Source organism: Cajanus cajan, chromosome 2, assembly GCF_000230855.2.
Source record: "Cajanus cajan strain Asha chromosome 2, NIPB_CcT2T_4, whole genome shotgun sequence".
NCBI classification, from domain to species: domain Eukaryota; kingdom Viridiplantae; phylum Streptophyta; class Magnoliopsida; order Fabales; family Fabaceae; genus Cajanus; species Cajanus cajan.
Window position 1 is genome coordinate 53,603,925 of NC_138518.1, and position 27,683 is coordinate 53,631,607.

The window sequence follows — 27,683 nt, forward strand, 5'->3', positions numbered from 1 at the left end:
CAATTTAAACTTTTCTCAAGATACCCCTTGACATAAGGAAATTAACCAACTTGTTGTAAAGCTTAGTAATCTTGTGTACTTGACTTTTTTCGGATTTAAAACTAAATTTCTAAACACTGCAAAACCAATAGAAGAAATCATTGTCTTTGACAAATGACAAACTACTAAGTTACTAATCCCAATAGTATGAAAATTTTGATGATATTTGTTTCAAGGGAATGATTGTAAGTGGGCAATGTTTGTTTTTGAAGCACATCTGACATCTCAACAACCTCATGCCAAGAGAAAATAAAAAAAAATAAAAATATATATGTATGATAGGGTCATGTGTTGAACCTTGGTGTCATGGACCCATTCCATTAGGTTTTATGATGATCCAATGGTGGTTGTGATATAATTCTTGTGTATATGTAACGACAAGATATTAACAACATTCCAAATTAGTTTAACTAATGCAATCAGGAATGTCCATAATTTAGAGGGCAATAAAACTTGCACACTCCCTCATGACACTTCAAAAAGTTCAAATTACAAGATATTGTAATTTCATTTTAACCGTGTACACACTTCTTACATATACAATAACATTCATCATATCTTAATTAGAAATAGTTATTCACTAGCTTGTTTATCTCATATTCCAATGAAAAAAAAAACTTATTTTAAACTTTTAACCACAAACGTGTGTATAATCACTAGTACAAAAGACCCTTTTTACGTCGGTTATTTAGGGGTTTTTACGTCAGGGAAACGTCCGACGTAGAAGCGGGAGACGTAAAATTTACGTCGGGGGTCAAAAACCGACGTAAATTTACGTCGGACATACCGAGGTCCGACGTAAAAAATCGTAAAAATTTTAAAAAAAAAAGAAAAATAATGCAGCAGAACGGCCCGTTCTGCTTGGAGAACGGCCCGTTCTCCTTGCAGAACGGGGCATTCTGTTTGGAGAACGGCCCATACTGCTTGGAGAACGGGCCGTTCTCCTTGCAGAAAGGCCCGTTCTGCTTCCCAGAAATCGCTTTTCTTCTGCGTTTTCCTCCCAGAAATCGCTTTTCTTCCCAGAATCGCTTCTCTTCTCTGTTCTCCTCAGGCTTGGCTTCAGCCACTGGTTGTTCCTACTCAAAATATATAAAGAAACACACATAATAAGTTCAAAATACACATTTAGTCGTATGAACGCAAACCGCTTGTTTTTGTCGTATGAACGGAGACTGAATGATAGAAAAATTATAAGGAAGGAAGGACCGAAGGAGTAGGAGGCGGAGGGATTTACACAACGAAGAGGAAGAGGGTTTACAGAGAAAAAAATGAAAAGTGAATGCGCGCGGTGTGCCTCGCGCTCTCTTATTCAAATTTGCGTCTTTTTTACGTCGGACCTGGTAGGGTGCGACGTAAATTGGACTTTTTACGTCGCACCTGGGAAGGTGCGACGTAGATTGGACTTTTTACGTCGCACCTGGGAAGGTGCGACGTAGATTGGACTTTTTACGTCGGACCTTACCAGGTGCGACGTAAAAAAGTTCGCAAAAATTACAAAAATGCCACCGCATTTTTTTTACGTCGGATTTTCGTATTTCCGACGTAAAAGGGGTGACGTAATATACTTATTTTCTACTAGTGAATTTTCTTTTATGATATTATTCAAATATTCAATATTTCCACTAATTAATTTTCTCTTGTGATATATTAAAATACTTTCTATTTAATTAATAAAACTGATTTTTTATGGCTTCTATGTATCGTTTGTTATTGAATATGAAAAATAGAAAATTCATATATAACTTTTATGTGAAAAATTGCAAGAAACATTAATTTATTTTTACAAGAACCAAAATTTGTATAAAAATATGAAAAAAAATCCTATACATTTTCTTTGAAGTTTTCAACATATTTAAGAAAATAATCACATTTTTACCCAAATTATAACAAAATTTGCAGAAAAATTTCTTAGAAAATAATTTTTCTATATATAAAATTCACAAGAAAAATCTACATACCAAAAAAACGTAGATGTCATATTAAACACATTTTCTTATAACAGAATGATGATAAAAATCATAGAAAAATAGATTTAAAATGTAAAATAAAATAAGTTTTACATTATGAAAAGATAATTAATTATTAAAATAACTAATGTATAAAAAATATTATTAAGTCAATTAATAATAGCTACTATATATATTAACTAACAAGCCTTATGTTGGAGTCAAACTAAGATAATTAGATTATTTAAGTAAGATATAGGTTTTTAGAGATTAGATTATTTAAGTAAGATCTAGGTTTTTAGTTTAGTGGAAGAAAGAGGAGACCTTACTATATATAAATGACCAATTAGGTTCTTTAATGAAAAATCAACAAAATCATTAGACATTTCACATCAATAATACAATTACCGAAAAATATGGGCTAATATTTTTTAAAAACAAAATATGAAAATGCAATATTAACAAAAACTTATCTACAAAAGTAGTAATAAAAAAAGACTAAAGTTTACTTTATCGAAAAATATTAACAACACAATTTTTAATATATTTCTTGAAACACATTTTTTATTATTGACTGAAATTTTTTATAATAACAAACTCTTTTTATCATTAAAAACTAAAATGGTAGCTAGGAGGTGAAAGTAACAAACTTTGAGAAGGAATATATATGGATGACAATAGAGTGAGATGGATAGAGTTTCACTATTTTCATTTATGTATCCTATATTCGTTCTCGTCCTCATATGTAACGAATATGAGATTTATGCCCTTATTCCCGTCCTTGTTAGGTATTGTGTATACTTGTATCATTAAAAACTTAATTAAATATTTTTCTAAACAAGAAATATTAAAAAATATGATTTTCAACATAAAACAACAATTACAAAATTACATTAATTAAGTTTTATTTGACATAAACTTAAAATAGAGTAAAAATTACATAAATGTCAAACAATTATTTTTAAAAAATTAAGTTTCTACAAATTTAAAGTGAGTACAAGTACCGATACAAGTACGATCATTACAGAGTGAGTATGTGTATACCAAATCCCTATCCTTGTACCCAATTAATAAATTGGATATTATATGTACCCGGTCAAATTGAATATTCTTCATCAAAATCAAGATAAGTTCGTATATTACCTACAAGTATAAATGTACTTGTCATCTCTAAGAAGGAGGTATCATTCATTGAGTGAGTCTTTCTTACTTTTGTAGTTCTCAATAAATTTTATCATAATAATAAAGTGTGAGTAAAAAATATGTATTAAAAAGTGATTTGCTAGTACTATATATATATAATTTTTTTTTGGCTCTTTCTATAACTAAAATTTACAAATTAATTTTCATATGCTATTTGAATGGGTTTAAAGGATTAATATTTGAGATATAAATTTTTAAAAATATTATGAGTATCAATTAAAGATATTATTTTTTTATTATATATAAAAATTTGTTGTAAAATATTTGTGGGGTCATGACCCTTATGTCGTAACCAAGCTTTGCCCCTCATCCTAACCCTAACTAGCAAGGCAAATAAAATAAACATTTGACATATTAGGATAAGCAATAATTAATAGAAGAGGGGTTGCGTTCAAAATTGTAATGAAGTATCATAATAAGCAATTAATGGTGAATCACGTGCAAAACATAGCTGTATAGACGTCTCTATCACTCTAAGACTACAATTTAGCAAATGAATATCCTCATCACGTGTATATATATATATATATATATATTTTGATAAACAAAAGAAATTTAAATTAAAGGGAGTACAAGGGGTACTCCAACCCATTACAAGAGACACATAGACAAAATTAGAATCCAGGCTAGAAAGAAACTATGAGAAATACAAACTCGGGTTATATAGCTTCCAATTTATCATATACTATATGGTTTGCATGATATTTCATAAAAGAGGACCACGTTGCTTTCCCTACGCCACTCTTGGATTCACTCGTAAAGAAAATAATAGCATTAATTCATGCATTGGTTATTCTATATATCGTGGTCATCGTTATTCTCCATACTCATCGTTTTACTTTATTCTATTCTCAGCGCACACAGAAAAGTAGAAGAAAACAGTGTCACATGTTCTGAATTGTGACAATTCTCAAATAAAAAAGTTCCCCATAAAGTTCACGGGGACAAAAAATAATGCCACAAAAAAGAGAAGAAAAAAAGAAGAAGAAAGAATTCCAATCACATAAAAATCACCCCCAATATGTTGTATACTATACATGCACAAATAGTCAAATGAGAAGTGCTATTGAGGAGGAACTATTTATTGCATTCTTTTTAACCCACTTTTTATTATGAATTAAGATTTATTATAAACTCCAAACTCATAAATAAAATTCATTAAATGACATGAGATCATGCTACATTACTAAAAATAACAATTTCAATTATTACAGCCCCTTTTACCACCCGTATATAAGAGAATGGGTATACTTTTTTTTTTTTTCAAAGAAAAATTTCAGAGTTTCTTATAACTCTACAGCTAAAATTAGAGAAAATAACCATTTTATGCTGAAAGTAATTTGTAAGTATAATAGTCAGGTTTCAATAAGTACACATATTATATATTATAATAATATACTCTCACGTGGTATACAAATGATTTGTCTTTTAGAGTCTTGAATCTCTACATGATTAATGAACAACATACACAAGCCCATTGAACCACAGTCTGGCGTGGCTTTAAAATATTTTGTTATTATTACAAGTGGGGATGCATCTTGGAACTCAAAATCATACGGATGAGAGTTATAGGTGTTTGCTACATATTTTCCATATCTTATGACATCTTTTTAAGTCACCTGCCTGTGCCACAAAATAAAATACAGGAAAAGATAACACTAATAATGCTCTATTTATAGCTTTGAATGATATAACATTATTTAGAAGTTACCAACATATGATAATATAAAATTAGCCCACATAATCGTTTAGAAGATCTGGATCAAAATTTTAATAAATATAAAATTTGACTAAACACCTAAGTTGGTTCTTAAATTTAGAAAACACTATTATGTTGGTTTCTGAAACCAACAAAATGTTAAATATGTATAAGAAAGGACAAATTTTCAATCATGTTAGTCCAAACTAAAAAATATGTGTGATTAAAGTGATAATATTGATATATATTTGGAGACTAAAATGACAATAATTAGTTAAATTAAGGACTTATTTAATACTCTAAAGACTTATTTGATAATTTCTTAGTTTTCAAAGATTAATATGATAGTATCTTTTAAATTTAAGGATTATTTACCCTATAAAATATCAATAACAAACTCGACATGATTGACACATAATCTTACTTTTAAGAGATTCCAATATTTTGAATAGTTAGTCTTTAATTTTCTGTTATTAATAAAAGTGTTATAAGAAGTAATACTAACAAAAAATGGGTAAGAGGTAGTTGCTGAGATGTTAAAAATTCTGTGAAAGAAAACATTAACTATACAGCATATACAAAAGTTTAACATGATTTGATATGAGCTGTTATGTTACATGAGTATATGAAAACATAGATGCTTATGTTCAGAAGTTGAAAACCTTTCCAGAATCTGATTTTATTGACCCACTTTCAATAATCAAATTCTGTATACTGGGTCGGTATTTGGTTGGTGGAGAAGTCTATTCAAGCATGTTATAATGATGTGTATTCAATAGTGGGAAGCAGAAGATAATGTTTACCATGTAAACTTAGCACGATCCACTTTGTCTTTCAGTATGTATATATATGTATAAATTTTAACCCCTCACATTGAAATCTGACACACTTTACCTCTGCAAGTCCACATTCTCTCCTCCATAAACTCAAAAAGCCTGTCAAAGTGAACCCCACAAGTTTGAAATCTCATCTTATGCTATATCTCCACTTCCATTTATTATTTGTAAGTATAACATCTTCTGGACCAAGTATTAACAACTTATTTCCATGCAACAAACCTTCAGAAAATGTCAATTTAAGCTGAAATGAAATGTATACTTAGGAAGGTTAAACTCTCTCTATCCTTGGCCTTTTGATGAGCTTTCTCTGACCTCACATTGATCTCATATTTTTCTTGCATTGGTGACAACTTTTTGGTTGTACTATCTAGATAAGAGTGCTCCCTACTCAGAATTCAGAATCCTCTCACACAGCCAAAAACATACAGAAAAAAGGACAAGATCCTTCAGTTCATGGGTCAAGTATATTCGGATTTCAGAATGTCATAGTTTTTCTGCCTTAAATCTTCCCTAGAATTGAAGATTGAGTTTGATCATTTTTTCATATTCTCATCCAAAGAAGGGAAAAATGGGAGTTCAACAAAAGCTCATTTCTTTCCTCTTTAATGCAAGTCTTGTTTTCATCATGTTTCCCCTTGTTAGTTCATCCCAAGAGCACCATTCGAGAACCAAAGAAAACAACCGCATTAAGGTATCTCATTTCTGTTGCATATTCTCCTGAATTTTTATTTTTGGCAGCATCATCTGTTCATTATACGCACCTTGCCCTATTTTCAATCTTATAAGTTTAAGCATTTATTTCATAAATGAGTTTTTTCTGTGAATCTAACTTTTTTCTGTGATTGGTTTATATGTGAAGATGACTCCTAGGCTTCAATTTGAGATTACATTACATGGCTTTCTGCTGTGGGCTTCAATGGGGTTCTTGATGCCTGTTGGTATACTTGCAATTAGACTGTCAAACAGAGAGGATAATCCAAGAAGGCATAGAATTGTGTTCTATGTTCATGCAATTTTGCAGGCAAGTATATCTAAGTCCGTATTACATCATAATTCTGAATCAGATGTAAGAATTGATTGTGTATATTGTTAGTTCTTGTACTTTTACTTGACAACCAGTGATCTATTCAGGAAAAGAGCAAGTACTTATGGTGGTATTAAGCAAAAGTGGAGAAAATAAGTTCTATGTAAATAGTGTTTTTGAAATAGTTATGTCATCTTTAACTCACCTTTCTCAATTTAATGCCTAATTCTAGAACTTGTGGCAAAAGTTTCAAGAATTATTTTTCATTAAATAGTTTTTATTATTTCATTTACAGTTCAGAAGTTATATGTAAAAGTTTTAAAATATAGAGAAGTTAAATGAATTTGTGTTTTATTACAGGTCAGACACATTATTATTAAGTCAGTAATGCATCTGTTAAATACACATGTAGTTCAAATATGTCTATATGACTTGAAGGGGATAAAATGAATTCAGAACATATTTCTACTTTTTAAACTCTAAATTTATATATAATTAAAGTCTAAAGTTAAAGCATTTTATCAGTTAGTGAATGATTAAATTTACTATATAATTTTAAGAATAAAGTCAGAGTGAGTATAAAACAAGTTAAAGTGTTTTTAGATTAGGACATAATTTGGTCATTTTAAAACCTTTAAGACAACTTTATGTAGAGACTAGTTAAAATTTTGGAAGAGGGAAGCCCTGGCCACCCTTTGGATCTGTCACTGGTTTTAAATTAGTTTAATAGGGTCAGTTGTTCCACTTATTAACTTTATTGATGATGAAATGAAGCTAAAAGTAGTAAGATTCAGATTTTTAGTTATTTTATTTAGCCTAAAGCTTATTAGTAGCTAATGAGATATGCCTCCTAATTTATTTACAAGGACTATAATGGATGCTTTGAGGACAAGAAAGGCATTTTATTAAATAATCTTTTGTTATTAGATATTTCAAGCTTTTCCATCTCATTTTTTAAACACAGCCTGTGAAGAGGACAACAAAATTATGCTGTTGGTTATGTGTGGTACTAAGTCACAGCTATAATGAAGTCCAGAAGTTAATATAGCCCATTATTAACAGAAATAACTAATTTCTATAATATTTCTTTCATTGTTAACCTTTTCCTGATTTTTTAAGAGCTATGAACTTTTCCATTTTAACATGATGAATACTTTTGAATTTCTGTTCAACAGATGATTGCTGTTCTACTTGCCACAGCTGGAGCAATCATGTCCATAAAAAATTTCAACAACCTCTTCAACAATAGTCATCAAAGATTAGGAGTTGCACTATATGGTGTTATCTGGCTGCAAGTCCTACTAGGCATTTTTCGACCACAAAGGTAAAACTACTGAATTCCCTTTTATTGAGAAAATGTGTATCTACAAGATTTCATTGGTATCCATGTTTAACAGAAATTCCAAACTTAGATCATTGAATCATTTTATTGTCATTAAACTTATATGGGGTTTCATTAAGGAGAAAAAAATAATTGGAATTTTCATGTTCCATGTTCTTACAATTATGGTAGGAAGTACATTTATTTCAACACTTTTTGGTTTCTTCTTTTGAGTTCATCTTTTTAATGATCATTTTAATATTTTGTTAATAGAACATGTTAATTAGGATATTTCCTTGTTCTTAACAGGGGAACCAAAAGAAGTGTGTGGTTCTTTGCACATTGGATACTTGGAACTGTAGTCTCATTCTTGGGTGTCCTGAATGTATATCTTGGTTTAGGGGCCTACCACCAAAAAACATCAAAAAGCATAAAAATTTGGAACATACTTTTCACTCTTCAGATATCTGTGATTGTGTTTTTCTACCTTTTTCAAGAAAAATGGGTCTATATACAAAATCAAGGAGTGGCTTTGGGCAATGAAATGATGACTAACAGTTGTCAAGAAAGTCGTCCAGATGAAAAGGAGAAGGTATTCAAGGGTGACACTTGTTGAGGAGGATGAATCAATACCTCTCCATCATTGACCCTGACTTCTACATAGGATACAAGTGTTTAAAGCATATAGAGTACTGGTGAATTTGAATTTCATGTATGAGATAAGAATGAAATAATATATAAAGAGGCATAGCGATTCAAAGATGGTAAGCTACATATTTGGTGACTAGTATGTTTTTGTCGGGTTTTGATGCAAATTCAAGAACTTAAAATATCATTTCATGGAGACCAGGAAGTTATAAATATCCAATATATTCATAATTGGTTTACCTTAAGGATGTAGGAGGGAAACAAAAGGAAATGTTTAATTAATTATTTGGTCAAGTTTAGTATGGAAATGACTCGAGTTGAACAAAAATTGGTTAAGCTAGACTTATCTCGATAATATTTGACTCATTGATTCAAGTTTAATATTTTTTTTTTCAGACTCGGTTTAAGTTCATTAATAACTCGATTAAGCTTATTAGCTCGTGTTTGAAATCCTACATTATTTAAAAATAAGGTCATAATGATGTATAAAAGTGAAAAATAATTTTTATTTTACAAATCAATTTTTGTAAGGTTGAATCAAACTTTTAACCCACTTTCTTAAGAGCTTGAATCACATGAACTATAACTCGATTTTTTTGATTTTTTTTTTGGATTTTATACATTTCAAAATTTCAATTTAATAAAAGATTTCAAATAAAATGATTTTTTTAAAAGACAAAACATAACTTTTTTTTTATTAGATTTGCAAGATTGCAACACTTTTATTATTATTATTATTAACTTATAACGAAGTTTTGAAAGTCCTTCAAATTTTAATAAACTAAAATTTAGTAGAAAATTAATTATATAAATTATATATTTATATCTTGAGCTAATATCTAAACTAAATGAGTCAAATTATACGAAATTCAAGTTTAATTCATTTATTTATCGAGCTCAATCTTTAATTTAAGTTCTCATTTAGATCATGAAATAAATTTAACAAGTTAATTATTGAATCGAATTTCAAACTATTTTTGAATTGATTTGATTCCCCATCACCTCAACTTGTGTCAACCTTTTTGTTTTAATTCTATACTTGATTTTATTTTTTTATAATTATAGTACTGATACAAAATATTACTCTTAAAAATAATGAATATTGATTAATCTTTATCGAGATCATAAATATACATAATGTAGATATTATCTTTCGATTGTCTATTCCATATTCCCTAGTTAAGTATGGTATTTGGGATATAAGGCAATGAAAATATGAACATTTGTTTTATCTTTCATTCTTTATTTCTTCATTTTCTGGCGGTTTCATACCATAAAAAGCTAATAACAAGAAGTAAAACACACAAAAAAATTGTTGGTACGTATTGAGATTAAAACCTAAACTTTATACTTTATACGTATAGAGACCGTTAAAAAAAAAATGACAACAGAAACGAAAATACGACGAATGAAGACAACATGGCAAAAAACCAAGGTCAGAGAAGAGAAATTCAATATGATCATAATTGTGTTATGTTACAAGAGTGATGCAAAGTAAAAGGTAATAAAAGAAGAAGAAAAATATAGTATAACAATATACTAGAATCTCGGATCCACTAATATCTTTCCTCAAAATATTCCTTCAACAAATGGGTTGCACCATAAGTTTATCTTATCAGATCAGGCCCAACAGGATTCAGGTCACAAAAACCCTACTAATCCTCCCACCTAGACATGAAGTCCATAGTGTAACAAAGAAAACTGAATAGGCCCAACAAAGTTGAAAACTTCGTTCTCTTTTGTCAAAGACCCTTTAATAAAAAAAAAATGTTTACACTAATTGATTTCTCTTATTACAATGTCAGTGATTTGAAATTCCTGTTCACAGTGTCTTTCTATATATATATATATATATTTTTTTTTTTTCTCTCCCTCCATCTTAACATAGAATAATTGGTGTCTAAAAACCATATCCTTATCTCCCTCGCGAAGGAACAAACAAATGTTGTTGTTGCTGTTATGTGGAGATTAAGAAAATTGATACAAGTGGCTATTTTGAGGTGTTATAATTTAGAGTTATATTAATAAAGTTGAATGCAGCATGAGGGGCCGTACGGGATGGGGGGATGAACTAGTAGACTCAAAGATAGAGAAAGAGGTTTGAGAATACCCCGTGAACAAGAGGTGATATAAAAATAAGGTATAAAGGTAACTATCTATTTTTAAACTTTTAAGTTCTTTTTAAAAATTAAAAATTAAATAAATAATTTTGCTTACTACTTATGCTCTCCCACAACGTAGAAGGCCCCTCCTAATTAAGCAGCAACTTCTAGTGATTATACTTATGATAGAGCTGTCAAAGTGATTTTGAGCTCTCAATCAATTGAGTTGAGTAGGATTAGAAAAATTTGGTGCATTTCAATTATAAAGAAAATATCTAACTAAGAGTTAATTAGCGAAAAATTAGGATGATTCACGTGTTGACTTACTTAATATATTTTATATTTTTCTATTAACTTCTCAAATATTAATTTATGTAATTATACATTTATATCATTGACTAAACTTTGCACATTCTAGTTCTTAATTATGATAATTAGTGTCAATTTGATATTATTTGTTAATATTTTATAACAATTTTAATAATATTTGATATTATAAGTTAATTAAGTTGATTGTGATTAATGTCTATTTTTTTTAACATTTTCTTGTACTATTGTTATCATAATTCACTAGTGAAAAAAAGACTTTTAAAATCGATTATTTTTTACTTTTAAAATCGGTTCTGTAACCGATTTTAAAAGAGCCGATTTTAAAAGTTAGACTTTTAAAATCAGTTAAACAACCGATTTTAAAAGTTAACTTTTAAGATCGGTTGTTTAATAACCGATTTTAAAAGTCTGGCGGGGAAAAAAATTAAACTGGAACGGGCCGTTTCAAAACTGGAACGGGCCGTTCCAGTCTAATCAAAAGGCTTAAAATTTAATTCTCAGTACGGCCCGTTCTCATTGGAGAACGGGTCGTTCTTCCTTGAGTACAGGCCGTTCTCCAAGGAGAGGGGGTATAATTACACCGGTGTAAATTTTACTAAGTATTACACCGCTCAATAACTTTATATTAAATGTGAATTTTGTAAATCCAACCGTTAAATTGAAAGTTCTTTACTCTTAAATCATATATACAAAATGTTATATTAATCGAAGATGATTTCTTATAAAATAAAATTAAATCTATCGGAAAATTTATATTTTCGATGAAAATTTTTTTTTGTAGGAAAAACTATATTATTGATGGATTATTATTCCAACAAATTTATATTTGTCGAAAATGTAAGAACTGATTTTAAATTTGATATAAAAATATTATGATATAATTAGATAAGATTTTAAGTTAGTATTTTATTAATGGTTGATAATTAGAAAATAAAACAAGGATAAATATTTTTTTTTTGAATTTTATATGTTTGATTTAAGATAACTTACAAAATAACTCTTGGTAAAGTTATTCCGCTCAATAACTCATGGTGTGTGTTGAATTTCATTGATCCAATTAATTGTTAAATTAAAAGTTATTAAATTTTATTAATAATTAATATAAAAAAATTTAATTAGCTTTGGAATAAATTATTTTCTAATTAACAATATAATTGAAATATTAATTATTTTAAATTATTTAACTAAAATCTTATTGACAATTTACTATATGATCTTAATATTTTTGTATAACTAATATCTGGTTTTAAATTTGATATGAGAATATTATGATATAATTATATAAAATTTTAAGTTATTATTTTATTAATAGTTGATAATTAGAAAATAAAACAAGGATAAATATATTTTTTAAATTTTATATGTTTGATTTAAGGTAAATAAATATATTAAATTAATTAATAATTTATTTAAAATTTTAAAATTTAATTTATAAGTATGTAATAAATAAATATTTATAATTTTATAAATTATATTATCATTATAAATTATAAAATTAAATAATTTAAATTATAATTTTAAATAGAAATAAGTAGATGTTAATTATAAAAGTAAGTACATATAAATAAAGAATAATTGAATATATTATTATTATTATTATTTGTAATATAAAATTATTAGATATTATTATTATAGTACAAGTATGAGATTGTATATTTGAGAATGACTTAAATGAATTAATTTGTACAAGTTATACTGACAACATAAATATACATTTCGGTAGCTTACTCATCAAAACTTTATAGTTAAGTGTGCTTGACCTGGAGTAGTATAGGGATGGGTAACCTTCTGGGAAGTTTCCTAGAAATTGCGCAAGTAAGTATTAAACACGCTTAAAAGTGAAATGTCTTGAAATAGAATCCTTGAGAGGCTAAATATGAGGGCTGTTACATTAATAAATTTATTAAAATTTAAAAAATAAGTTATAATTTATGATAGAATTTTTCGTCAGAAATTTTCGATGGATTAAATTATTTTCGATGAATTTTTTTTCAATGCCACTTTTTCTGACAGATTTAAATCCATCAAAAAAAAGAAAATTCGTTAGAAATTTACCCTTTTCGGTCGAAAATTAGCATTTTTCTTGTAGTGACATTACTTATATTAAACAACTTACTTAACTTTTTTTTACTACAACCAAGAAACACACTAAAGTTTCTTAAATGGATCTCACAATATATATGTTTATTAAACATACAAAAAGCACAAAATATCATATATTTTAATAAGGTTTATATATGTTTTTTTCCTCAAATTTAGAATAACTTTGCTGACTACTTATGCTCTCCCACAACGTAGAAGGCCCCTCCTAATTAAGCAGCAACTTCTAGTCATTATACTTATGATAGAGTTGTCAAAGTGATTTGAAGGCTCTCAACCATTTGAGTTGAGTAGGATTAGAAAAGTTTGGTGCATTTCAATTATAAAGAAAATATCTCACTAAGAGTTAATTAGTGAAAAATTAGGATGATTCACATATTGACTCACTTAATATATTTTATATTTTTTTTATTAACTTCTCAAATATTAATTTATGTAATTATACATTTATATCATTGACTAAACTTTGTACATTCTAGTTCTTAATTATGATAATTAATGTCAATTTGATATTATTTGTCAATATTTTATAACAATTTTAATAATATTTGATATTATAAGTTAATTAAGTTGGTTGTGATTAATGTCTATTTTTTTTTAACATTTTCTTATACTATTGTTAACATAGTTGTAATTCTAAAATATAAAATTATAATATGTATTTTTTTATAAGTTCAATAATTTTTATTTTTTACTTTTTTTAATTCAAGTGAATCAAATCATTTAACTCACAAATTGAATTGGGTTGATTTTTTTTTAAGTTTATCAAAATGTGAGCTGAATTAGGTTAACTCACTTATTACTAAACCCATGCTAGACCAATTATTTGAGTCTTATTACCCACTTTAATAGTTGTACTTATGACGAAAAAAGGTGGGTGTTGTTAAATAAAAAAAAGGATGAATCTTGCCCAACCAAGCTCGGCCAACCCTTTAAGATCATTAATTATGTTGGTCTAGGGGCCTCAAAACGATTTTTTTACGTAAATATTTTTTTTTATTAAAAAAATACCCAAATAACCACTGTGCAGGTTTATTTACAAAGATAGAACCATTCACTGTTCAAGCTCAGAATTCGGTTCCCGGGGAACCGAATTCTGAGCATCAAAGTGTATTTTTTTTTTGTTTTTTCAACTCAGAATTCGGTTCCCCGGGAACCGAATTCTGAGTTGGTTTTATATATATATATATATATATATATATATTTTTTTTTTCGTGTTTCCAGGGGAACGTGGGCAGATGTTGGAAGCGGAACGGCCCGTTCCGAAAGCAGAACGGGCCGTTCTACTTAAAGGAACAGAGTGACATTTCTGAAAGTGAAACGGGCCAAGAACAGGCCGTTCCAGCGTTAAGAATTAACGTTGAAATAGATGTTGGAAGCGGCCCGTTTCAAACAAAATTTTTGGTCATTTTTTTTAATGTGGAATGGGCCGTTCTTGTTTTAGAACAGCCCGTTCCAAAACAGAAATTTACACATTTTTTTACTCCTGGAACGGCCTCGGAACGGCCCGTTCCAGGAGCTGTTTTAACAAAGGGTTTGTGATTTGAAACGGGCCGTTATGGTTTTGGAACGGCCCGTTCTGGGTAAACAATAAAAACGCGAATTTTTCTATAAATAGACCCTCTCCCCTTCATTTTTTTCACACGAATTCAGATTAGCATCTCTCCTTTATTCCTTCCGTCTACCCCTTTTGAATCAGTTTCTTAGAATCACGTTCATTTCCTTTAAACTTTTCATAAAATGGCTTCTTCAATCTACGTTATTGTTCATTCTGATGGTTCCATTAACCAATGTCCGAATGAAGGAATCACCTTCTCCTCTCCATCTGCAAAATTAGTTCGTATCAACAGAGGAATTACTCTAGAAAGGCTTCAAAGAGTCATCCACAGAAAGCTACATCGACAAGATTTTGAGAGGGTGGATAGCATACATTTTCGGTACCCTATTAGACTTGGCCCAAGGGTTAGTAACTATACCTGTGTTGAGTTGACGGATGATGAAGATGTTGAGGCACTTTTCAATGTTCACGATTCTAATCAACTTCAATCAGGTATTGAATTATATGCTACATTTACTACAGTTGAATCACATGCACCACAAGTTTCACCTTCACGTTCACCTTACGAAGTTTATCAAAGTTACCAGTACACTAACCCATCTGGCCCTTCTTATGATATCCCCTCCAACTACAACATTGAGTCATACACACAACTTTTAAGTGGTCCAATGATGGACCTTAATCAAATACCTTCTCAGCCATTTGAGCAAGCTAGACCTTCTGCTTCTCAACCCAATGTTGAAACCAACATTGAAGATGATGTTGTTGTTGGTCTCCCAACAAAAAATGTCTTTGATCCTTTTAGCGAGGACAAAGACGAAATTCTCTCTGCACATGAACATGATGATGAAGAAACCCTCCCAATTCCAAATAATCCACAACTACAACCACAACCAGTAGCCATATACAACCCACCTCCACACTTTTTAGAGTTTCCCAATGAAATCCAACAAGACACTGAGTATAGCCATTTGTTGGAGCGTGATATGGTTATGTATCCACCTGGAACACTATTTGTTGGCCAACGCTTCCAAACAAAAGAACAAATGCAGGATGCCATAAATAGATTTCACATTGTCAACCATTGCACTTACAAGGTTAAAAACTCAAGCAGTAGTAGGCTTGTTACAGAATGCGTTCACCACGACTGTGCCTGGAGATGTCGTGGTATATTGCGCACCAGGGAACAACATTGGGAAATCATGATCCTTGAGGGCCCCCACACATGTGTTTCCCCACTTATCTCCCAAGATCATAATAAATTGGGATAAAAAATGATTGCTCAAAGCATTGGTGAAATTATTGAGGTTGATCCATCGGCATCCATTTCAACCATCATAGCCCACATCAAGTCCACCATGGGTTATACAATTAGTTACAGAAAGGGATGGTTGGCCAAGCAACATGCTATTGAGAATATCTTTGGAAACTGGGAGGAGTCGTACAACAAATTACCAGGTATGTTGCAAGCAATGCAAATGTATGTTCCAGGTTTTATTTGGAAATTAAATACGCAACCGGCTTACCAAGGTGAATTATTGGACGAGGGGAGTGTTATCTTCAAAAGGTTATTTTGGACCTTTAAACCATGCATTGATGGTTTTGCCTTCTGCAAACCAATTGTACAAGTGGATGGTACCTTTTTATACGGGAGATACAAAGGTACACTATTGGTCGCAGTTGCGCAAGATGGTCGCAACAACATAATTCCTATTGCATTTGCTGCTGTTGAAGGTGAAACTAGCGATGTATGGTTTTTTTTTTTCTGAAGAACCACTACAACATTTTTTATCTATGGCAACAATAAAAAAACGTTGTTGAAAGCCCAAAAACCGTTCCTAAAAGTTTAGGGAACGGTTTGGCAACGGTTTTTCAAGCGTGGATTTATCAACCGTTGCCTATTTCAATATGCAACGGTTTTTTGGCCTGTGCCCACGATGTCAAAAAAATCGTTACCTAAACTTTCAAGAACGGTTTTCATGATCTTCAGTGGCAACGATTTTTTTTAATTTAAGGCAACACTATTAATTTTTAAAGAACGGTTTTAGAAATGTTGTCTGTTTTTATAGGCAACACTTTTATGACCGTTGCTAGTGACATTAGGGAACATTTTTTTAAGGTTGTCAATGAGATAATATAGGTAACAATTTAGACTAAATTTAACCGATGTAGATTGTCTTTAAAAAAAATAAAAAAATTCATGCTTATTTTTGGATTATTTCTAATTACCTTAAATGAACATATATATAGCTTTAGAAATTTCATATTTCATATTTAATCCCTAAGGAGCTGGTTAGGAGCAGTAACCAAACTGAAGAAAGAATATGAAATAAATACAATAATATGAACTTCTAACGGGGGAACCAAAAAAACCCTCTGAGCAGATTTTCCTTAATCTTTCCAATATATATAATTCTCAGCCAGGAATTTACAGCTACCACAAAAAGTATAAACAATCAAATAAACCAAATATACACAAGTATAAATACAATAAATAAGGAATTTCCAATATATACACCATGTAAAGCTTTTCAGGGACCTTGAATGCTTGATTTTCATCCCGCAAGTGATGTCAGAAATTCCATCACCTGCAGATACAATACAACATTGGTTAAATTATGTCATCAAAAAGCAATATCAATATAAACAATCAAAAAGTAAACTAAACTTAGATTCTTAAAATAAAAAAAGTAAGGCCAGGGAGTGCTTTATTTTCTTAAATGGACTAGTTCATCTAATTAGATTCAGATTCAGTTCAAAAAATAAGAAAACATACAACTTACAAATTAATTAAAATCAAGAGAATTACCTGAAGCAGCCTTAACCAGTTATCTGCAGCCTGCAAGAGAGAATTTGATAGTTGACTCTCACTAACTCCATTTTGCATCCAAATAGATCCCTTTAACTTATAAGAAGCCATTGCGAAAGTTCGTAAGGAAATCTTTGGTACACCATCCATGTCATTTGGATAAACCAAAATTGGAGCCCGAGTACCTCCATTTCCTGCAAAATGTAATTAAAAACAGTTCAAGAAATAATGAATATTGCTCATAAAGTGTAATCATCTTCACATTTTTGCAATAAACCATTGCTTATACATTAGAAACCGAGATAAAATCAATCAGCAAGCGATCTATGACTAGAATCAATTTTCCTGTTCTTATTTGACAATTCAAATTATGTCTTTCAGAGTGCCATGCTTCAAACAAATTGTTCCTTACGAGTTTGTCTTTAATTTTGATTTTTTTAGCATTTATATATGTGTAGCACAAATTATTTAATCTACATAAAAAATTTCAATATATGACCATCCTTCTATGTGCTATGCCACTACAACATTTTTAAGATTGGCTTACCATTCTTCAGCAAATTAAAATTCATAATTAAAATGTTAAAATTATTTTAAAAATCAAACTATTTTTAAGATTGGCTTACCATTTTTAACATTTTAAAAATGTTAAAAATCAAATTATTTTGATTTTTAACATTTTTAAACATTCTTCAGCAAAATTAAAATTCATAATGGCATAGAAGCAACAATGGATTAACATACTATGAAAATTGTAATAGTAAGTTCACTTATACTAAATCATAGACACTATACAAGAAATTAGTGGCCAGAACAGGGGAAGAATAAAGAAAGAATACAATGTTTAAAAGGTTTTCAATAACTAAGATTAAAAATAGTCATGGTTTACCAAAAGCCAAACCAATTGGTAGTATCTAAAGACCAATTCAACATAGCACAAAAGAGATCCATGAAGCACCTCACGGAAAAAAATTATATGTTCAAATATAAGAGAAATTTCAATATTCCCTCAAATGTTGCCTGCCTTCAAGACTACACCAATAGTAAGTGAGACCTAAAGCAAATTTTGAGATCATTTTTTTTTCTTTAAATGAAAGAGATATATATTAGGTCTTTTATCCAACATAGGAGACATTTTGTCAACATGTGTAACCTTTTATTTTATAAAATCTAATAGCAAATAATTTTTTGTTGGTAGGCCTAATTCCTAAAGCTTAAGCTTTTATTGCCTTACTACTCTTGGGCCGGAATTTTCGTATAAAGAGATATAGTGGTAACTGCAAAAGGATTTGTGATCTCTTACAATGCAAGGATAACCAATTTTCCATGGTAAAGAAAAATCAGAATTAAATCCATCTTACTCACTATAATAACCAGTTCCTATCCTAATTCTTCCTGATTTTCGGACGTAGACCATTTTCAAGTCTTTAACTTTTGATATCCACAACACACATTAATATCAAGCTCCTGGTAAAAAATGTAGTCACAAATAATATTACCTGCAAACAACTTAAATTTCATAATTTAGCTTGAATCCAGCACAGCAGCTACTACTACACATATATTTCCCAGGAGCGAGTTAAGTGACAGTTTGCTAATTATTCATTAACGTGAGTTAAGCTTAACACATAATGAGAGAAAATTTTCAATCAGCCATCAACATTTTTCTCTTGAAAGAAGAAAATTAAACAAATACATCCGATCTCAAAACCTTCATCTCTCAACATTTGTTCCTCACAGAAGACCAGGTGCCTTCCTTAACAATCACAGATATATCAATCAAGGAATTACCTCAACCGGAATCGTGCGGTCACCAGCAACACTTAGCAAGTAGTCTTCATTATTCCATTTCATCTTGGCCGGCCAGTGAGCCATACAATCACTGATAATAACCGGGGAGCCAGACAGGTAATGATCCTTCAGGAATTTCTCCAACGACAACTCTAATTTCTTCACCACAAGCTTAGAAGAAAGTGACTTCATAGGTAAAAGTTGGAGCACCTACAGTGTAAAAAGCTATAACATAAATGTTAGAACACAAGAATCGACAATACATATAACAAACGCAGCCATAACACATAAATAATCAAATTCCAATATTAATGAATAATCAATCAATGACGCTAACACTACATGTTCTATTCAAAAAATAGTTTCGATTAACATGAATATTTAGCTATTTAAATAAACTTCATGATTGAGATTTGGCAAATGCTGATTAAAACTGAACGATGAAAGAGAACAAAGAGGAACGGACCTAACCTCTGCTACATTAAACTCGCGATCCACGAGTCAGTGCTCGGAGTTCCCCAAATCGGAAACCCTAGCACCGCTCCTCCGTGTTTCGTCGCCGAGTTCCGCCTCCCCCGCTCTCTGTCTAAGTCCAAGAAAAAAGCCTGCGTCCACACCCTCATCGACTAGCTCGGCCTCCACTCCGCCGCCTCCACCGTCATCGACGACGAAACCCACTGCGTCGTCTCCAGCGTTGAACGGTGCCGCGTCTCCATCGGCATCAACATCATCCACGACCCCATCGTCCTCTTCATAGAGGTGGCCTGCAAGCTCAGCTCCTGCTCCGTAAAAAGCACCTCAGTGAGCAGCTTGAGAAAGGAGGAGAACGGATGCCTGGTGTCGCGCGCTGACAGTGCAGCGACGGAGTCAGCGCACGCAGCTCACACTATAAAGTCTGGCCAGGGGGAGCGCCAGCTGAAGAGGAGAGAGGCGGCGGCGTGGAGTGGCGGAGGCAGCGGAAGAGGGCGAGGGAGGGGGCGGAGAGGGCGATGATGAAGAGAGAAGGGGTGTGGGGTTGGGAGATGAGGAAGGGTATGTGAAGAGGTGGGGAAGGGGGTGTGAAGGTATCTTTCTTAGTAGTCCAAGAATAGTTTTGTTAATATTGAAAAGAGAATAGTGCACGCTTTGATCAATTGTTGCCTATATGTGTTTTTGGGAACGATTTTATGATTGTTGTCAAACAAAATGCCAACAGTTTACAAAATTGTTGCCTATATGTGCTTTTGGGAATGATTTTATGATTGTTGTCAAACAAAATGCCAACAGTTTACAAAATTGTTGCTTATATGTACTTTTGGGAACGGTTTTATGATTGTTGTCAAACAAAATGCCAACAGTTTATAAAATTGTTGCTTATTCCATATTTCGAGAACATTTTTTTAGGGGTTGCCTAAAAACTCGTTGCCTAATATAAAAAATGTTGTAGTGAACTTGAGGCGGTATGTAACACCGTAAGATGGGTTGTGCCTTATTTCTGATCGTCATGAAGCTATTCGAAGTGCATACTCAAGAAATGGAAGTGGTTGGACGGAAAATAATTCTGTCCATGTCTATTGTATTCAACATATTGCACAAAATTTCATGCGACGATTCAAAAATGCAGCACTAAAGAAGGATGTCGTCAATATGGGTAAGTTTATCATTACTTTTTTTTAAAGCATTTGATTATTACTTTTAATTATTTAATAATTTTTTTTTGCAGCCTACGGGATGACTGAACCTAGATTCTTTTACTATTACAACATAGTAAGAGATACTAATGTTGAAGAAGCTCAATGGTTAGACAACATTCCTAGGGAAAAATGGACACTAGCATGGGACAATGGACGACGTTGGGGACACATGACAACAAACCTAGCTGAGTCAATTAATTTCGTATTGAAGAAAACACAAAATTTGCCAATGTCGATCCACTGAGCATGTCTTGTAACCCAATTTTCATCTTGTCTTCCCCTCATGTCAATGTTGTGCAGGTTATCCAAATTATTTGGTGGAGAAGGGACATCTTGGAAGAGACGAAATTGCAATTTCACTCTATCAGATTGGTGCCATTCAACAATTGTAAAACAAATAATGGAGGTGCATGATGTCCATAGCAGAGCATCTCTATATGCTTGCATCGGTATTGCTGTTTGCAATACTCCATATGGCGCCCATAAAAACTACAAAAAAAATTAAACTTCTTTAGTTAACATATTATGCTAAACAAAAGAAAATAAAAAAAATAATAAAACTTTGATTTTAAAGAGTTACCTGATCATTCTGAATGTGATCAAACCTTGATCTATATCCAACAACATCATTATGAGGTACATTTTGAAAGTTTAAAACTCTGCCCCCGCTCCATTTACAGACTAGAGGGAATGTTGCTGGTAACCTGGAAATAGGGCAATATATGGCATGCGATGCCATGCCCAAGACTGTAACAGAGATGCACAACCACCCATTGTTTTACTACTAACATTTGTAGCTCTACACATTTCCCTATATAACATAGCTAAACAAGCCGACCCCCAACTATATCGTCTTGTTCTTCTAAGATTTATTAATAAAGATAAATACATAAGATGTACCTTATTGCCTGTTTTGTCAGGCATCAAAACACCTCCTATTAAACCTAATATATATGATCTACAATGTGCATCAAGTTGTTCTTGAGATGGCTCCTCTGGTAATTCTAACATATTATCTCTTAACCACTTTAACTTAATCATAGAGCCAATTACTGACTCACCTTTAACTGGCATGATTCCGAGATAGGTGGAGCACATTTCCTCCCAGTCATATAATGTTGGGCCAATGACTGGTAAACCATCAACTCTTAAGCCAAGTTGAAGTGCAACATCCTCCAGTGTTATGGTGCACTCTCCAGTTAAAAAATGGAATGTATGAGTCTCAGGTCTCCATCTTTCAACCAAAGCTGTGATTAATGCGTGATCCACTTTCAGATGTCTGAGCTTTGCAACCCTAGAAAAACCCACTTCCTCTAGTATAGGAACAATTAGAGGGTGAGGTTCTGGCATTGAATGACAGTAAGAACAAATAATATTCTCAGTCTCCTGCAATAATTACCAAAATTAGTACTAATTTGTTACAAGTTCATTGAAATTTAAAGTAAATAACGAAAGTGCTAAACTTACCGTTCTACCAATGAAAGCAGACCTATGCTCATTTTGCTTCCACAACAACATTTTTGATATTTGGTTAATGAAAATTGAACCAAAAAAAAATTTCTTACTATCAAGGTGAATCAGAAGCAGTACAGGAAAGGAGTAAAGGAGACAAACTCAGCTGAAATCGCATAAAAAAATGAAGGGGAGGGGGTCTATTTATAGAAAAATTCGCGTTTTTACTGTTTACCCAGAACGGGCCGTTCCAAAACCAGAACGGCCCGTTCCAAATCACAAACCCTTTGTTAAAACAGCTCCTGGAACGGGCCGTTCCAGGAGTAAAAAAATGTGTAAATTTCTATTTTGGAACGGGCCGTTCTAAAACAAGAACGGCCCGTTCCACATTAAAAAAAATACCAAAAATTTTGTTTAAAACGGGCCGCTTCTAACATCTATTTCAACGTTAATTCTTAACGCTGGAACGACCCGTTCTTGACCCGTTTCACTTTCAGAAATGTCGCTCTGTTCCTTTAAGTAGAACGACCCGTTCTGCTTTCGGAACGGGTTGTTCCGCTTCCAACATCTGCCCACGTTTTCCTGCAAACACAAAAAAAAAATATAAAACCAACTCAGAATTCGGTTCCCGGGAAACCGAATTCTGAGTTGAAAAAACAAAAAAAATACACTTTGATGCTCAGAATTCGGTTCTCTGGAAACCGAATTCTGAGCTTGAACAGTAAATGGTTCTATCTCTGTAAATAAACTTGCACAGTAATTATTTGGGTATTTTCTTTTTAAAAAAATAATATTTACGTAAAAAAATTCCCTCAAAACTTGTAAAGATTGAATCTAAAAAACTGGTGCCGAAAAATATCTCCAACCATCAACTCAACTAAAGTTTCTCTTTTACTTTTTAATAATATTTCACACTTCTTCATGATGTCACATCACATTACTTATATTAAACAATTTACTTAACTTTTTTTACTGCAACCAAGAAACACACTAAAGTTTCTTAAATGGATCTCACGATATATATGTTTATTAAACATACAAAAAGCACAAAATATTATATATTTTAATAAGTTTTATATATGTTTTTAGTTCCTTAAATTTAGAATAAATTTATTTTTGGTTCCTCAAATTTAAAATTGTTATTTTTAGTTATTAAATTCTTTAAAAATCTTATTTCAATCTTTTACATCACCAACATATTTAAAAATGTGAGACTGAAACAATCATGCATTATCAATCGAGTTTAATATAATATTTTTGTTAACAAGAATAACAATAAATAAATTTTTGTGATAATATTTGATAAATTCTCTAACAAAATTTAAATATAAGAATTAAAATATTTTTTTTTGAAATTACACGAGTTAAAAAGATCAATTTTAAATTTAAGAAACTAAAAATAAATTTACGTTAAGTTTAAAGGATTATAAATCATATTTAAACCTTTTAATAATATATTTTGAAATAACAAGAGAAGAGCAATAGATCTCTTCCAAGAATCCCACTTCCAAAAATAGAATTCTAAAGGAAATTATATATAGTATTACTGCTGGAGTTACTCCAAGCAAAGAAAATGATGCAATAGTATTCACTTAAAAAAATTGATATAAATTATAACATTAGCTAATTGAAAAAATGATACGCTTCTAATTCACCGTCAACACATGGGTTGCGTTTGGGAAAGAAATTAAGACAAGACTATTGTGGCAGTTTCTCATGGGAAAAAAAGAAGAAGAAAAGATGTCAAACTTATTATAATTGGATTCTTTGCTTGTTACAGTCTGCTGAATAATTCCATTTACCAAAGAAAGTATACAGTACTGTGGAAAAAAAATGATGCGAAACTTGTTACAAGGTTCTTTGCTTGACATTATATATCCGCTGGAATAATTCCACTTATAAAAGAAATGATAGAATAATTAATGTGGAATTTTTTCATGAGAAAAAAGAATGGTATATCAAACTTGTTATTGGGTTTTGGAATAATTCCTTGCCAAAAAGTTAAACCAAACAAAACATACCTCTCTTTAATCATTTTTTGAATTAAAGATAAAAAGGAATTTCTAGTTTTAAATAGTATATACTTTTAATCATAAACCTTTTCTAATTTATATGCCCTAGACTAAAAAAATACCCTGGCGCAGAATTGTCTTGCTAATAGTATGAATTTTATAAATTATATATTTTTCTGGCAAAGACAAAAGTCAGATTGATTTTAATTTATAAATTTAAGTTTCAAAACAAACTATTATTATTTTTTTTTTCAAATATAATTAGAACTTTAGTTTTAAACTTTATTGAGTGAATACGGGTTACATTAAATTTCAAGTTAATTAAGAAAAGAATCACGTAAAGCTGTTGCCATAATCATGTTTCATGCAATATGATTATTTCATTTATTGTCACTGTTTATCTCAAAGCTATATATTCATAATTTCTTTCATCAGTTTTTCCATAAAATCTCACAATATATCTCCCACTACTTTGTCCCAAAAATCTTTTGTTCCTTTCATCAATTAGTCACAAACTCTATCCCTCAATCTCTCAATCCAAGAAAAACAATGTCCATTCGAACAAATCCAATGAAAGCAGTGAATTTGTTGTTGAAGCGCCTAATGGATCTTGAACAACCAGCAAAATTGAAGAATTTGAAGTCTGAGTTGTTTCAGATAAGAGACCTCTTTTCCATAGTGAAGAAAAACAAAGATGAACTCCTTGACATGTTAACAGTCGTGGATGGCTATCTTCGCAACTCAAACATACGTAAGTTGAAGGAAGAGGAGATTGAAATTTGCAACAGATTAAGGGGCATAACTCAAAAGTTGCTACCAGGTGCTGCTTATTCTCAAAGTAGTAGCAACACTAACACAGAAGCTGCTCAAACTGAAACATCACAAGAAACATTTCAGGATGAGAAGCTTGATGCGAGACAAGTAGAAGAGTTTAAGGTACACTATTATGACCTTGATCGTCTTCATAAACGTTTCTTCTTGTCTCTCTTGCTTTTCCCTAAAAACGCTGTTATAAAGAAAAGCACTATTCATTTCTGGTGGGCATCTGTGGTGGGTTACTTCATGATAGGGCAATTTGAGTATGTGTTTGATTATCTTTTCAATGGTAAAATGATTGTACCATATGGTAATGACAAGCGTCCAAACGTGAAAAAGTTTAAAATAAATCCCTGTGTGCGTCATGCGTTGATGAGGCAAGTGTTACAAAATGATGAGGAAGAACTTTGTGGAGTTTATTCAAAACTAGTAAAATTGCGTCGCCCCAATACTTCACATCGAAGTTTAATGCTTGATCAAAAAAAAGTTAATCTAAGTGATAAGTTTGGGTTGAGATCTGAGTTTGACCATTGGAGAGCTATTTTCAATGTGGGTGCTAGTTATCTTAATATTGAACCCGAATGGATAGCAAAAATGAAGCATTTGGAGGTGCTTCAACTTGGTCGTTGGCTGCATGATTCACCCAAACATCATATAGAAGTGATGAGTGAAGAGTTTTTCAAGGAGTTGAGGCATCAAAGGCGTTTGAAGTATCTAAGCCTTCGTGGGATATCAAGAATATTTGAGTTGCCACCCTCCATTTTTCAACTTGAGAGCCTAGCAATTCTAGATCTCAAGGCTTGTCACAATCTAGAAACACTACCTTATGATATTTCATCATTGAAAAAACTCAGACATTTGAATTTGTCTCAATGCTACTTGTTGGGGAGAATGCCAAAGGGGATTGAGAAACTCACTAATCTTGAAGTTCTCAAGGGCTTTGTAATAGATAGTTCTACCAAGACTCCCTATAGAATATCAGATCTTGCAAAGTTGAAAAATCTAGAGCAACTCAGCATACACATAGCAAGTGGGGCTCTGATCAAAGATGGGGAGTATGAAAGCTTTAAAAAATTGGAGGCACTTGAGCATCTCAAGATATCATGGGGTGCGTCTGACAACATAAGGTACAGTGATATTCAAATGAGTTTGCCTTCGAATTTGAAAACATTGCACCTTGAAGGCTTTCCTGAAGAGAATATTCCAGAATGGTTGAAGCCTAGTGAACTACCTAAAGTACTGAAGGAGTTATCTATAACAGGAGGAAAACTCAAAAGCTTGAATCTTGGAGAATATGTTCACATTACTCCATGCAGTTTGGATATCGTACGTCTCAAGTACTTAAAACATTTGAATCTAGAGCCAAAAAATTTGCAGGATTTGTTAGCTTCTTTGATCTACATAGAAATAAAAGGTGTTCCAAATTTTCAAAACTCTGAATATTGTAGAGTGACTGAGGGGTGAATTAAAGTACGTCTATGTCAATGTGCGGGTAAATAAATGTATCATTTAAATTGATGGTGTTTTTCATAAATTTTTTTTGATGATGTTTGAAAAGTATGTCGAAATATATTGTTTTATCCATTGATGTGCTAACTTTATATGTATTTTCTTCGAAAGTTAAAATGTAGGCTTATTATAGGAAATTTATTTGTCATAACTTTGAAATAACATTTACAACAATAATCTTAACATTCAACCTCTTTACCAAAATCAAATATTACTAAACCACAAGTATCTTGTCCCGTTCTCAGAAAAAGAGAAAAAAAAAATCTTGCACAGTCGGCAATTAAAGATTTTTTTTCAAACTTGGTAGAATCATTAAAATAACAAAATTAGCCCTTTGAACATTATACTTGATTGTAAATTCAGTACTCGAACTAAATTATTTTTTATTTAAAATAAGTATTAAAAGCATTTTTAAGCCATAATTATTAAAAAAAAAATAGTATAAGTGTTGGCGTAATAGATTATAATATGTTGAAGAAAAACTTTTTTTTAACATTATGAAGAATGTTTAAAGTCTATTTGCATTTGTGTCGGTTTTTCCGACACTTAAGTTGTATTCTAATAATTTATCTTATATAATTTTATATCAGATTGGCTGACGCTATTTAAAAATATTTATATTTTTAATTTTGTTTTGACCAAATTATCGCTATGTTAATAATATATATTTTTTATATTATGCAAGGTGTTTATAAGGGATCAAAATTCTTTGTCTCCAACCCTTGTTCCCAAACCCTGTCCCTCCAATCACAAAATGTCATTTAGATTACCACATCATTAATTTTAATTTTAATTTTGATTTTTTAAAAATG

At 31.2% G+C, this 27,683-nt stretch overlaps 3 protein-coding genes and 2 long non-coding RNA genes across 6 annotated transcripts; 3 read left to right on the plus strand and 2 right to left on the minus strand.

Moving 5' to 3' along the window:
• Nucleotides 1-1,004: 1,004 nt before the first annotated feature.
• On the minus strand, nt 1,005-1,743 carry LOC145955306 (uncharacterized). Its single transcript, XR_014431933.1, has 3 exons — nt 1,457-1,743; nt 1,274-1,416; nt 1,005-1,115 (listed from the first exon to the last, which is right to left on the minus strand). It is a non-coding gene; the product is annotated as an uncharacterized LOC145955306 (long non-coding RNA).
• A 3,784-nt stretch (nt 1,744-5,527) lies between these two features.
• LOC109811254 (cytochrome b561 domain-containing protein At2g30890) lies at nt 5,528-8,847 on the plus strand. 2 transcript variants are annotated; one of them, XM_029273936.2, is made up of 5 exons: nt 5,528-5,993; nt 6,098-6,417; nt 6,586-6,747; nt 7,926-8,074; nt 8,381-8,847. In XM_029273936.2, the coding sequence occupies exons 2-5, from the start codon at nt 6,295-6,297 to the stop codon at nt 8,685-8,687; spliced, it is 741 nt and encodes a 246-aa protein (XP_029129769.1). In that variant the 5' UTR covers nt 5,528-5,993; nt 6,098-6,294; the 3' UTR covers nt 8,688-8,847. The 2 variants fall into 2 exon arrangements, with proteins under 2 accessions (XP_029129769.1, XP_029129770.1); XM_029273937.2 differs by having other exon boundaries at nt 5,528-5,890.
• Nucleotides 8,848-14,991: 6,144 nt separating this feature from the next.
• Nucleotides 14,992-16,080, plus strand: LOC145955036 (uncharacterized). Its single transcript, XM_083069732.1, has one exon. The coding sequence runs from the start codon at nt 14,992-14,994 to the stop codon at nt 16,078-16,080; it is 1,089 nt and encodes a 362-aa protein (XP_082925858.1).
• A 19-nt stretch (nt 16,081-16,099) lies between these two features.
• Nucleotides 16,100-20,793, minus strand: LOC145954367 (uncharacterized). Its single transcript, XR_014431568.1, has 3 exons — nt 19,881-20,793; nt 17,619-19,634; nt 16,100-17,397 (listed from the first exon to the last, which is right to left on the minus strand). It is a non-coding gene; the product is annotated as an uncharacterized LOC145954367 (long non-coding RNA).
• Nucleotides 20,794-24,516: 3,723 nt separating this feature from the next.
• On the plus strand, nt 24,517-26,940 carry LOC109811241 (uncharacterized). Its single transcript, XM_020374919.3, has one exon. It carries the CDS (start codon nt 25,096-25,098, stop codon nt 26,824-26,826), a length of 1,731 nt encoding a protein of 576 aa, XP_020230508.1. The 5' UTR covers nt 24,517-25,095; the 3' UTR covers nt 26,827-26,940.
• The last annotated feature ends 743 nt before the right edge of the window (nt 26,941-27,683 follow it).

Coding starts and splice junctions, on each gene's coding strand:
- LOC109811241 (XM_020374919.3), top strand. CDS start 25,096: ATGTCCATTCGAACAAATCCAATGAAAGCAGTGAATTTGTTGTTGAAG.
- LOC145955036 (XM_083069732.1), top strand. CDS start 14,992: ATGGCTTCTTCAATCTACGTTATTGTTCATTCTGATGGTTCCATTAAC.
- LOC109811254 (XM_029273936.2), top strand. CDS start 6,295: ATGGGAGTTCAACAAAAGCTCATTTCTTTCCTCTTTAATGCAAGTCTT. Junction 6,748..7,925: donor ATGTTCATGCAATTTTGCAG/GCAAGTATATCT, acceptor TCTGTTCAACAG/ATGATTGCTGTTCTACTTGC. Junction 8,075..8,380: donor GGCATTTTTCGACCACAAAG/GTAAAACTACTG, acceptor TGTTCTTAACAG/GGGAACCAAAAGAAGTGTGT.